This window comes from Phaenicophaeus curvirostris, chromosome Z (genome assembly GCF_032191515.1).
Source record: "Phaenicophaeus curvirostris isolate KB17595 chromosome Z, BPBGC_Pcur_1.0, whole genome shotgun sequence".
NCBI classification, from domain to species: domain Eukaryota; kingdom Metazoa; phylum Chordata; class Aves; order Cuculiformes; family Cuculidae; genus Phaenicophaeus; species Phaenicophaeus curvirostris.
The window spans coordinates 62,706,787-62,720,744 of NC_091431.1; the positions used below are offsets into that span (position 1 = coordinate 62,706,787).

The 13,958-nt window shown below is 39.2% G+C and overlaps 1 protein-coding gene across 1 annotated transcript in view; it reads right to left on the reverse strand.

Moving 5' to 3' along the window:
- Window positions 1-13,958, reverse strand: part of WDR70 (WD repeat domain 70) — a 146,930-nt gene that overhangs the window by 62,654 nt on the left and 70,318 nt on the right. The window contains exon 10 of the mRNA XM_069880104.1: window positions 2,607-2,781. Within this exon, the coding sequence (XP_069736205.1) occupies window positions 2,607-2,781 (175 nt within the window). The remainder of the gene's footprint in view (window positions 1-2,606; window positions 2,782-13,958) is intronic.

The window sequence follows — 13,958 nt, forward strand, 5'->3', positions numbered from 1 at the left end:
GAAGAGTGTCTTCCTCTAATGAGTGCACTTTTTGCTTTAGGAAGGGGCATTATCAGACTCTCCTTCCCGTCAAGGTATCCCGTTCTGTCCTTGGTACTGCTGTTTTCATGACTCTTCTCCCTTGGGAAAACAGAGCCTTTAAGTTTCTACTGAAGACACTTCCCTCACTCTGAAGTGAGCTCTGTGTTTGACAGGAGTTTTTTCTCCTGTCAAAATAAATCTGTCTAAAAAGCTTCACAGACATCAGGATAACAGGTACTAGGAATAGTACATAATGTAAGCCCAATACCTGGTGGGAACACCTTCCTGGATTTAGTTTGTGCTGTTACTGTCATATGCAGGAAGAGTGGTATGGTGTTCAACAGCAAGATGGAAATGTCGTTTTTATTTTTGCTTAAATGCAAAAATTAAGTCAGACAGTCAAAACAAGCCTTTATTCAATCAGTTCTGGAATGACAGTATGGTCAACTAAGCTACAGTTAACTTTAAACACCTTCCTGTATCTGTCCTTCTTCCTGCTGCATATGTGCCAAATCCATAATCTGAAATAACAATGCCAAAGTCATTCCTAACTGATCAATCTAAGAAATTGTTTCAACTATTTTCTGCTTTCAAACAACAGTGATTTTTGTTACAGGCTCAACAGAGTCTTCCCAAGCTAAACACAAACGCTGTCCTAATTTTGACTTGAAACAGAGCTCTACTGCAGTACAGCAAAATCTGTGTATACAGTTCTACACTTGTTTCAACAAAGTCAAATTATGTTTGCTGGATGGGAATTACAAAATTTCTTCTTCAAAAATGAGAACTTCATGTTTCTATTTTATATTTCTTCAAACAGCTTAACCCTAACATCTTGGTTTTCCCTAGCTTTACCTATCCTGTGTCACCCACAGTGCATACCTCTAAAAGTGCACCAGTTTGTTATGACTTAACATTTTCTTTTTCACCTTGGCAAGCATCTCTGTACTCTGTCAGGCCAGCAAGAGCTTTCATCATTTCAGTGCAGGAGTCAATTCCATCCTCCTCTTTCTAAAGCCTACTTTGAACACGTTCCTTTTTTTTTTCCTTATCCTTTCCTCACCTCCCAAACGTAAAATGAAGGCTTTTTCTTTTTTAATTATTTAATCAAGAAGACTTTAGAAATACCTGGTTTTAACTATACACAGAGATTTTCAGAGGGTACCAGGATTTTTAAATAAGAATGTCACTAAAAGAACAATTTGCACTCCTCCTTTACACAAAAATCTTGCCCAATTCTTCATGACCCCAACAAAAGTAAAGACAAAAATTCCTCAGGCTTTAAAAACACAAAGCCAAGGGCACAATCACCTTGATATCCACTAGGAAATTACTTTAGTCTTGCATTGTTATAGTGGGGTCATTGGTTGGAAATTGCACAAGATGCACAGGATATATCCTTAAATTATTCATAATTACCTTAAACTGCACTCAATCAGCATTGCAATATGTCATCTTATAGACACACAAAAGTTCAAAAGGAAAAGAACATGAAAAAGCAGACTACCAAGAGCACTATTGTTAAAAATACACCAGAAAGCTTAATATTTCAATACTGTATATGTTAAAATAAACAACATACACAGGTGATGAAAGCCAGCCTCTGAAAAATTTATTATTCTGTTAAAACAAGTTTACACTTAGGATGGATTCTCAAGCTTCATGCCATTAGGAAGTTTCACTGGGTTTATAGTGGAAATAAAAACAGAAATAAAAATAGATGACAATCCCAAAATACAGGCTGCACTTTGAATATGACCAGCAGACTTTCCTTTTACATCCATACATTCCCTCCTGTTTCCAGAATTCAAATTTTATTCAATCTCTGTGAAAAGTTCCCTAAATTGCCAGTTTCCTTTTTAAAGTCAAGAGTTGTTTCATAAGATGAAGGTGAACACATTAACATAACTTGTATTAGTTCAGTATTAGTTCCCTAAATGATTCTATTTCAACTGTACAGCTTTCGAAGATCTATGACATCAGTTTGATTCAACAGATCCTGCCTCCCACTCCCCGCCTCCCCATTTCCTCTGTGATCTCACCTTGGCTTCCAAAAATTGACCCTCATCTCATTTTCTCCTCCTATACGTGCCATAAGTACTTATTCCACCAAATGCAAGGCACTGAGCATCAATAATTTGGATAAGATGAGAGTAAAGGTGATATGGATGATTATTAGGATAAATAATTTTAAAATCAGTAAAGCTTTGCCTGGTGAACTTGCACTAAACATTGCAAAACTAAACTCTTAGAACTTAAATGGTGTGCAAACATGAAATTACAACTTTTTCTACAAGCATCATACCTTAAATGAATAATACTCTAAATATAGCTATGTGGCACACTTCTTTTTATAAAAACAGACTGTCAAGAACTTTCTTGGTGTTTTGAACTGAATAGCAACACACTGAATGATCAGTTGTAGAGAGGCAGACTATTAAATTTTACCTATGAGTTATTTCGTTTTCAGAGCAGGATGGGGGGATAAAATTAAAGTATAAACGCACCACATTTTATTTTATCAGCTTCAACATTCAGCACTTGCTATATTAGATGTTTATATTGTAATCAAATACTTAACTTACACTCATATTCCTATCCCAGATCTGGATGGAGCCATCTTGACAGCCAGCTGCAATAAGTTTCCCATCTCTGCTGTATGTACAAGTTGTAGGGATTACCCGTTTTCCTTGAATTGATCGAGGTTTAAATACACTTTTGTGCTTTTTTTCATTGTTAACATCCCATGTCCTCACAGTTCTGGAAAAGAGTTTAAACAAAGAGTTGTTTTAGATAATACATATGAAATAATTCTTTTTATGATATAGTCAAAACACTTTTTTCAGCATAAATCGTTCATAATATTATTCAAATAAAGTTTTAATGGCAAAATAGCATTTAAAATATGGTATGGCAATCATGAAACTAATGTGACAACTTTCCAAGTAAGAAGCATCATATTCACTCACAGGTGAGGGAAGGTAAAAAAATAAAATAAAAATTAAAAAACTCTTCCCAAACCCTCGTATAAATACATGCAATTATTTACAAGTGGATAAATGAACAAAGGTTAATAGATAAGCATTACATAGTCTCCACTGTCACTGGGAATCAGGAAGATGAAGGTATTCAGTCCTTTAGAAGAATGAAAACCTCAGGAAACAGGCATGAATACAGACACAAATTCATTAACTAAAGAAATTGCCTCAATTGTTCCGACATGAACACAACTAAAAAATCTGTTTTCAACTGGCACTATTGCAGGCTGGCTGGTTATTCCTCAGACTTTTCTTTATTTTAAACAAGTAATTGCAATATTATTATCATTCTCTTTCACTTATCCTGAAGGTCTTCAAGTTCTGTTGTAGAAGTGTTCTTCATATACTTTACAAAGACTCCTTTATGTAATACTATTTTTCAAGTCGAGTTTTCCTCACATTACTAGGAAAATAAATTGTCTTTTTCTTTTTAATGGAAAAAGAATATCTGCCTGAATCTTTAACGTTCCATAGATATACAAAAACATCCAAATGAGAAAGAACTAAAACACTGAGATACAGGTGGACTGTTTAAACTGTCTTAGATACAAATGTTTTCTGTCCATTTAATGCGTTGAGCTCTTTCCAGATAAAAATTCAAAATTCTTCTGGCATCTAATGCAGAGAAGAGTTTCAGGATTTGGCAAAGGAAGGAAGAACATTAATTTAGAAAGAAAAAATACTAAGTTCTCAAGACAACCTCATTTGTTTAGACTATACAAACATTGCCTCTGATTCAATAGCACGTAATTCACTGGTCTCTAGCAAAGCAAATACCACTTTAATAAAGGCTGCCATTTGTCCAGAACAACATGAGACACCATGGCATAACATGTTATGGCATAATAGCATCTACACGACCAGACAAGGTTCAGAGCTTATATATATATATATGTATATATATGTAATTCTATTATAAAACGGGTAAGAAAATGAGCTGGAAATAGCTCACAGAAGTTACATTTAGACACATTTAATGACAGTAATGAGAAATCAGTAACAGAAATAGAATGTATCTCCAGTTGTCCATAATAAAGTCAATATTAGAGTCGCTTTTAAAAGCCTTCAACTCTTATATCTGTAAGGCATCACTTCCTTACTCTACTTGGAGCTCTAGAATCAGATATAGAAACATTCTGTTTGCTTGTTTTGGTTTAGGTTTGGGTTTTTTTCATTTTAAATGAAAGACTAGATTATGATGCATTTTCTAGAGTCACTTAAATAAATCCAGGCTGCTATGTGGTACAGGTTACCGAGCAAGGTTATGGAATTGCCTTTCTTGGAGTTATTCAAAACCTGCCTGGATATGTCCATGTGCTAGATGTCTAGCTGAGTCTTCTTTAAACAGGATGTTTGGGTTAGAGGAAGTTAAAAGGTCACCTCTATCCTCAACCATTATGTAATTCTGAAATTCTTCTTTTCCTCTCCATGTGCTGTCAATAACCACCTCAGTCTCCTGCTTTTTAATAGGCACATTGACAATTTCTTCCATTCTGACATCTACTCAAAACTCGAGTCTTTTTTTCAGTCCCTTTCCCTTATATTATTCAATCCTTCCAGACTCTCATATGAATATACTGTATCTCCTTTTTTTCTTTGTCTTTTTTTCAGTCCCTTTCCCTTATATTATTCAATCCTTCCAGACTCTCATATGAATATACTGTATCTCCTTTTCTTCTTTGTCTCGTGATGATAATCTCCTGCTGGAAACCTACTTCCTCTCTTATTGTGCATCTTTTCCAGGACTGCCTTGACATTCCTATGTCTCAGACAGTGTTCCTAGTAACAAGGTTATATGCAGGGAAATTTAAAACCTTCCTCATCCTATTTGCCTTTTTATCTAAGATGCTTCACAAACATCTCAGCTGTGATTCCAAAAACAATCTCTGAGAATCCTTCACCATCCTAATTCTTCATTTCTGTTGGCACAGACTTTATTTAAAGCCTTCAGCCTCCTCTTCTTAGGGCTCAATGCTCTGTCAAAACCTCCATCACTCCACAACACTGTATAGCACATTCAAACCTTTTGCCTTTCAACTGCAAAGAAAGAAGTAGAACGTGCATAGTTCTATCTCGCGACAGAGTTTAAAAAAGAAAAGTGAAAAAGTGAGCCCTAAATCAACTGTAATATCAGGAGGTCAGACAGAAAATCCAAGTTTCCTGAGCTGCTGCTTCTACTGCAGCCACTCAGCCACCCTCTCTCATGTACGTGTTACACAACCTGTTAAAAATTTCCACAAAGTCTATAGTATGTGTTTAATGGCCCCTCAGTGTTTTATTTACGTCCCCACACTGAATATGTGTCTACTGCTACCTTGCTGCTATTAGATTTAACTATAAAACTTTTATACTAAAATAAAAGAAATATTTTATAAAAAATTATCTATCTATGACTTACTAATTGATCAGTCATTCCCAGAGAGTCCTTAAAACTTAAGCTAACACAGAGCTGTTTAATCTTTTCTTGAACATCTGATCATTTAAGTATTTTCTTTATGGAAAATTACTCCTTATGAAAACACTTCCAGTTCTTATTAAAAAAATGGACATTGTATTGCAAACTATCTCATAATACCGCGGACAAAATTTCAGCTTATAACATGAATTAATTGCCTCACAGTTTCTAACTGAATCACCACCAACCAGAACATTTGGAGTTATCTATAAACTGTATGTATCTTACATTTTCCTTCAGATCAGCGACGGACTAGAAACATAGGGATAGCTGAAGGACCTCAGAGAGAAACTTTCAGCCCCTCGTTCTAAGGGCCTTCATCATACAGTCTGAGTACGACATAGACTAATTTGTTCTGACATTCCCCTTTTACCCTACATGCTCCATCAATAACTATCTGAGCATCCTTTCTCTTCCTTCAGGAGACACTTTGATGCTTTCCCTCCCAACTACTGCTACACTTCAGACTTAAAGTCTTTCTCCAGTCCCTTTCCCTCACACCATATAACACTTCACATCTGACTCGTCCCATTCTAGGCAGAAGAAAAGGAGATAAACAAGAAAGGATGCACAGAAACCTGAACAATCTACCTTCAGGAATTATGTCAAACTGGCAATATGACAAACAATTGCTAACTTCTGTATTTTCTTTCCCCTCAGTCACCATACTGTATCAGAGTCAATTCAGAGAGCGCAATTTAGAATTATGCCTCTGCTTTCTTATGGAATATTATGTACCATTTAATGATTCTTCTCCTCCTCATACACAACAAAAAAATAACTGAGATTGCATTCGAGAAACCCCATTTTCACTTCCTAGCCTACAAATCTAATGTTTGTGTCGAAACAAATGAAAAATTTCACCCCTGGATCACTCCGATTAATTCCAGGAGACTGATTTTGGTCAAAAAAAAAGTGCCTCTTATTTAGAGTATCTCCCTAGGCCTAAATAAGTGTGGGACGAAAGAATAACATTGTTTTATGCCCTATGTTGCAGCATTCAGCAGAAGCGTAATACTAATAATTATCTGTTGATAGGTATAACCAAAAAAATTTATAACTCCACTGATAACAAACGGAAAACGTATTCTGAATGGGACTTTTTTACACCTGGAAACAAACTATGTTAAATTAAAGTTTGTTCTTTAGTAAAATGCCTATCAACACAGTTCAGTAGCAGACACGGTAAATTCTGCAGCCAGGCACTAGATTGAAGCAAAGAGGCGCTTGCCAGCACCGGGGAAGCCCAGGAACCCCAGAGGGAGCCCAGCAGGTGGGTCCAGACTGCTGGAAGCCCAGGCTTGTACGTGGCAGCTGACATGGGGGAGCGGTCCCAGAAGCGGTCACAGGAGATTTAAACAGTCTTCAGCAAGTGCTGCAACCTGGAGCGTACAAACAGGGGCAGGATCATCAGAAAGGCAGGCTCGAACAGTTTGCAAGATCAGTTCGCAAAGGCAGGGTGCGCAGGGAGGGTACATTTCCAGTGTTGAAGAGGTAAGCTCGGTCGGTTAGAGGAAGCCCAGCCGTGGTGTCCACCCAGCAAAGGGCTGCATCCTCCTGCCAGAAGAGACACGTCAGCCCAGACTGAGCTCGTGGGAAAGCACACAGCCATCCAGGTCTCGGGCTGCACAGAGTGCCTCCAGCTTGCACTTGAAATGGAGGGCAGCAAGGGCAATGTCTGCATAAGGAGAGAGCAGGTGGACTGTCTCCTCAGCAGCTCCGTGGTTGGTGTCACCACAATAACTCTGGGGGTTTTGATAACGGGGTGGCCTACGTGGCACTGGGATTACAGGTATCAGATGGGAGCCACCTTTCTCAGAGGGGAAGGAGGGTCTTTGCCCAGGAGCTTGCAGGGCTTGTAGATAAACTAGATGTGATGGGGGAGGGAGATATCATCAGGCTAGCCTGTAACAAGTGGTGGAAGGAAGGGTGCCAGGGCTCAGGTGTTAGGGAAGATACTTCTCTAAAAAACCTCATAGGTAATAAAAAGTCCACTGGGAAGGTGATGCAACCAGCAACCCAGCTGAAGTGCCTCTACACTAACACATGAAGCTTGGGTAACAAGGAGGGGGAGCTGGAAGCTACCATGCTACTAGAAAGCTATGGTCCAGTTGCCATCATGGAAACATGGTGGGATGAATCCCGTGACTGGGGTGTGGCTATCGACAGCTACAGGCTGTTCAGAAGGGACAGACTGGGTCAGAGGGGAGGAAGCATTGCCCTCTGTCTCAGGAAAGGGATAGAATGTGAAGAGCTGTCATTGAAGAGTAGCCACAAACAGATTACGAGCTTGTGGGTCAAAATCAAAGACAGAAGAACCAACAGGAAACCTGTGGTTGGTGTGTACTACAGGCCACTTGATAAAGGAGAGCCAGCTGATGAAGTTTTCTTCCTCCAGCTACAGGAGGCTTCACGATCACAAGCTCTCATCCTACTTGGGGACTTCAACTACCACAACATATGCTGGAAAAGCAGCACAGCAAGCTGTAGGCAATCCAGGAGACTCCTAGAGTGCACTGAAGATAATTTCTTAGTGCACCTGACAGAGATGCCCACCTGAGGACATGTAATACTGGACCTGATGGTCACTAATACAAGTGACCTCGTCCAGTGACATTAGGACTGGAGGCAGCCTGGGCTGCAGTGATCATGCACTGGTGGAGTTCAAGGTCCAGGGGGGTACGGGACAGCTGAGGAGTATAGTCAGGACACTATATTTCTGGAAAGCAGACTTCCAGCTCCTCAAGGAGTTACTCAGTAGGACCCCCTGTGACATGGTCCTCAGGGACAAGGGAGTGGAACAGAGCTGGCAAATATTTAAGGATGCTTTCCATGAAGCACAAGAGCACTCAGTCCTCTTGTGCAGAAAATCAGGCAGAAAAGGGAAGAGACTGACGTGGCTGAGTCAAGACCTGCTGGTTAAACTGAAGAAGAAGAGGGAACTGCATGGGCAGTGCAAGCAGGGACAGAAAAACTGGGACGTGTATAGGGATGCTACCTGGTTGTGTAGGGATGAGCTCAGGAAGGCCAAGGCACAGCTGAAGCTGAACTTGGCAAGGGAAGTAAAGACTAACAAGAAGAGGTTCTACAGGTACATCAATCAGAAGAGGAAGATCAAAGAGAATGTACCCTCACTGATGGTTGAGAATGGTGACCTCATATCAACAGACAAGGAAAAGGCTGAGGTAAACTTTTTTGCCTCAGTCTTCACTGATAATCGCTCTTCTCACCCCTCCTGGGTTGTGGGACAGCAAAATGGTGACCAGGTGGAAGACTCCCTCCCCACAGGAGAGGAGGATCAGTTTCACGACCACCTGAGGAACCTGAACATTTATTTATAAGTCTATGGGACCCAATGAGATGCATCCCAGAGTCCTGAGGGAATTGGCAGATGTGGTTGCCAGCCACTCTCCGTGATATTTGAAAAGTCATGGCAATCAGGAGAAGACCCGGGTGACTGGAAGAAGGGTAATGTTGTGCCTATTTTTAAAAAGGGTAGAAAAGACAACCCTGTGAACTAATGACCTGTCAGCCTCACCTCTGTGCCTGGGAAGATCATGGAACAGATCCTCCTAGAGGCTATGCTAAAGCACAGGGAGATGATTAGAGGCAGTCAGCACAGCTTCACCAGGTGCACATCCTGTGACCAACTTAGTGGCTTTCTATGATGCAGTAACCGCAGCAGTGGACACAGGTAAACCAACTGATGTGATCTATCTAGACTTCTGTAAAGCCTTTGACACAGTCCCACACAACATCCTCCTCTCTAAATTGAAAAGATATGGAGTTGGTGGGTGGATGGTACCGTGGTTAAGAAACTGGTTGGAGGGTTGTATTCACAGAGTAGTGGTCAATGGTTCAAAGTCCAGATGGGGATCTGTGACCAATGGTGTCCCCCAGGGGTCCGTACGGGGACCGGTGCTGTTTAATATCTTCATCAATTATATAGACAGCAAGATTGAGTGTGCCCTCAGCAACTTTTCAGATGACACCAAGCTGAGTGGTGTGGTTGGTACAGTGGAAGGACGGGATGTCATGCAGAGGGAGCTGGACAGGCTGGAGAAGTGGGCCTGTGAGAACTTCATGAGGTTCAACAAGGCCAAGTGCAAGGTACTGCACCTGGGTCGGGGCAATCCCCGATTCCAGTACACAATGGGGGATGATGTGATTGAGAGCAGCTCTGCAAAGAAGGACTTGGGGGTGCTGGCTGATAAGAAGCTCAACGTGAGCTGGCAATGTGTGCTCACAGCCCAGAATGCCAACCGAATCATGGACTGCATCAAAAGAAATGTGACCAGCAGGTCAAGGGAGGGGATTCTGCCCCTCTACTCTCTTGTGAGACCTCATCTGGAGTACTGTGTCCAGTTCTGTAAACCTCAAAACAAGAACTGTCGGAATAGGTCCAGAGGAGGGCTAGAAAGATGATCAGAGGGCTGGAGCACCTTCCATATGAGGACAGGCTGAGAGAGTTGGGTTTGTTCAGCCTGGAGAAGAGAAGCCTCCAAGAAGATCTTACAGCTACCTTTCCAGTAGCTCAAACAGGCCTACAAGAAAGCTGGAGAGGGACTATTCATAAAGGCTTGTAGTGATAGAACAAGGGGGAATGGCTATCAAGTGGAGAGCGGCAGATTTAGACTAGACATAAGGAAGAATTTCTTCACCATGAGAGTGGTGAGGCACTGGCACAGGTTGCCCAGGGAAGCTGCGGCTGCCCCATCCCTGGAAGTGTTCAAGGCCAGGTTGGATGGGGCCTGGAGCAGCCTGATCTAGTGGGAGGTGTCCCTGCCTGTGGCAGGGGGTTTGGAACTGGATGATCTTTAAGGTCCCTTCCAAGCCAAACTATTTTATGATTCTATGAAAACAACATATAGAGATATTTTATAAACTATCCCTCCATCATATAATGTTGTTCTTTCATCACATCAAATTTTAATATACCGAATGACACACACAGAGCCACATAAATATTTTTAATTTTTCTTTCATAAAGTTCTTCCCAAAGAAAACTTGCATGACAGCTCCACATACAGAAGTTTAAATTTAACTTTTTAAATGGCGGATTCCACATCTGCAAAACAGATTTTGTGAAGTTCTTACATTTGCCAAGAGCAATTCAAAGCAACTTAGAAAGGGATGGGAATGTTCTTTTGGAAAGGTAACGTGGATATTTTCCTGACTGTTAAGAAGACAAATGACCTAAAATAAACAAGTAATTTAATTACTAGGGTTTGGGGCAGGGAGGGTGTGCTTTTTTCCCTACAAATGTTTTCTTTTCTTTTCCTCCCTTTTTTCTATTGTTCTTATACTTTTATTACTAAGTCAAAATTACTAATAAAATTAATTACTGACAATGTTGCCTTATGACATAAATTGAAGGTATTTATGTTTCCCTGGCATTTCCCAGCCTGCATGCATGGAAAATTCCTCTAAGTCCTGATTCAGCAAGCCGCTGTCCATTCTAATACTATTCTAATACTATCTGCTAAAATTCAATAAGGGATCTGATTCAAACCTTAAAAACCTGACCTGTCAAATTCCACTAAGTTTCTCTACCTGTCCAATCTCTTATGTTACTGTACTACAAAACTCTCTTGCATGACATTGAACATGATAGCATTTAAGACCCTATACCTATATTAAGTCTATTCTTAATTATGTTTACTCTTATCAAACTTAAAATACCAAAAGACCAAAAGAATACATTACTGCTAAGAGTACAGATCAGTCTTAATGTTGTACATACAGTAGCTATATCATAATGCCTATCTTTGTAATACAAGGTTGCCCAAAACTGCTGACTTTGCTAGCTATAACATACTTCAAAAATCATCATACAAATACCACTGCAATGGAATTCATCGGCAGAGCACAGAATTTGAAGTCATCTTATCAGTGATAGAAAACACGTTTCTAAAAGTGTTAAAAAAAACCTCTTATAAAGAAAGCAGCTGATCTGAAATCTCGGCAAGAACATTGCCATTTTATGATGTAAAACAACCTTATGTAAACAGGAACGAAATTAAGATGCTTGTGTACACTGAGAAGTTATCTACAGCAGAATATATAAAGAGCACAGATAGGTAAGAAATAGCTGAAAAGTTCTGACAAAATCCACTTTGTGCATATGGTGTTACAAGACTAAGTCAGCAAGAAAACTTTTATTATTGTATTATCTTTGCCCTCTTTCAGCAGAATTAAATAACAGTCATCTTCTGTTCAGCACATGGGAAGCAATGAAGGTTGAATCACCTGACAGATTCTGAAAAAAACTGTACATACAAACAGATGGAGAAATGCAGAGAAATTTTCCATACTTGTCTGGCAGAAAAACTTCTAAATAAGCTACCCACCCCCAGCATCTGAACAAAATTAAAATAGTTGAACACAAGAAAAGTCTAATCCAGCATAAGTAAAATCATAACTATGGAAGGAACTGCCAAAAAAATTGACACAACTTAATATTTTACAACAATTCTCAGCTTCTCTGTTACTTAAACAATCCCTAAATTTAAAAAGCAAACAGAAAAACTCAACAGGTAAAACATTTTACAACAGTAAGAGACAAATAAAAACATCAAAATTCATTTTTATGTGATATGCAGCCAACGGCCTGAAACAGCTATGAAACTGAATTTTTCCATATTTCTAAATAATTTTTGATAGGAGAAATTACCACGTTTGGGTAACTACAGCTGAACTATAAATATCACTTCTTGGGGGGGAATAAATTAAAATCTAATAACAACAAGTAGGAACTACTCCCATCACTCAGTCTGAATCAATTAAAGTAACCAACTCAAAATTGAAATGACACATAAGCATGTCTGAGAGAACATGGGAGAGAAGACATTTTGAATTTCTAAGCAAAAATCCTGCTGCTAGCTAGTATAATTAAGGAAAACTAAATCAGAAAAGGTGACAGAGAAGAACTGACTATGAATGAGTATTAACTGGGCTAATGAATTAGAACTCCTAAGGAAGGTCAGGGAGAAGAGTAGAGACAGAACGGGTAAGAAGAATGAAAGCGAGGAACAAAATATAAAAGTTTTAACGCCTTGTCAGATTTGGCATGTTTGCTTTCAAGTCACTTGTGCACCCTGTTCACAAGAGGAAAACAGCAGCAGCAGATACTAGCAAACTATGACACACAATCACTTCTGGCTGAGGAACTTGCCAACAGATGTATTCAGATACAAAGAGTTACCCACCACTACATCTGTATAACCCCTTTCAGGTTATAATGAAGCCACACCTGCAAAGACACAGTAGAATAGTTGACAACAGAACCTCATACTTATGGTATAAGAAGTCTGGTTTTACTGAAACGTGGAGTTCATAAGCTTTCCAGAATGAGTAATTTTTGTGTTTTCCCAGATTAAAGCCATTGGTAAGGCTAACAATACAAAAATACATTCTTCAAAAGGGTAAAAATCTAAGAGTAACAACAAACTTCCTGGAAACAAACTAGTAATTTACATACTGTAAATCCTACCAAGACACATCATCCAATCAGAACCCAGATTTAGAAAATATTTACTTAAGTCATTCCGCCATCCCCTTCCTTCTCAAAGTAATCAATAAGAGAAAAGTATTCTATTCAGTCCATACAATTAATTAGGACCTTGGCTATGCAGTGACAAGTAAGAGAACACCATCTATGCATCTCTTCTTTGCTCCAGTTTTTGCATTACAGGAAGTGTATCCATGGATAATACAAGCAGAGCTAGAGACACAATTAATGTGCAAAACAAGTCAATGTGAAAAGACTGCGTTTTCTCAATAGTTTTTTTAATCAGTAGATCCTGTACATAATTATACTGTATTTGCATATTAATTACATATTTATTTGAGCTATTCCCTTTCAACAGCCTGTCCAAAGTGATGGAAAAATAGCCCATTGAATTTTTCAAAGTGCATCATTCCTTCTTTCAAAACCTGAAAATTCCTCCAAAGTATGTGCAGATCAGCTCATCAAAATTAACAACTCCATCATTCTCAAAGTCAAAGATTATAGCAAATATATTTTGCACACCACATTGGCAGAGAGAAGGAACAAAAAAAAATGCAACAAAAATAATCCCACAATATAAATGTTGCCATTTATCAACTATTAACAGCAGTTGTTAACTCAAAGCACAAGAAAAAGCATCCAGTCACGCAAATGGGAAGGTTTCAGAATGGATCATAAAAGAAATTCCAAGACTCTGCTCTAGACTTTCTCTCCACTTCCTCATGAATTCCAACTGAACTGTGTTGTTCAATGCAAAATGCAGATAAATACCTTGCTATCCCCAGTCTTTATTTTCAAAGATTCTGAATGCTTTGATTCAAACCAGCATGTTTCACTTGGGACCTAAAAGTTTTATATGACCTTCATTCCTTTCTAAAAAGACTTTTACCCCTACCTTCTTCAAAAATTTTCAGAAGACCCTCAAACTTCAAGC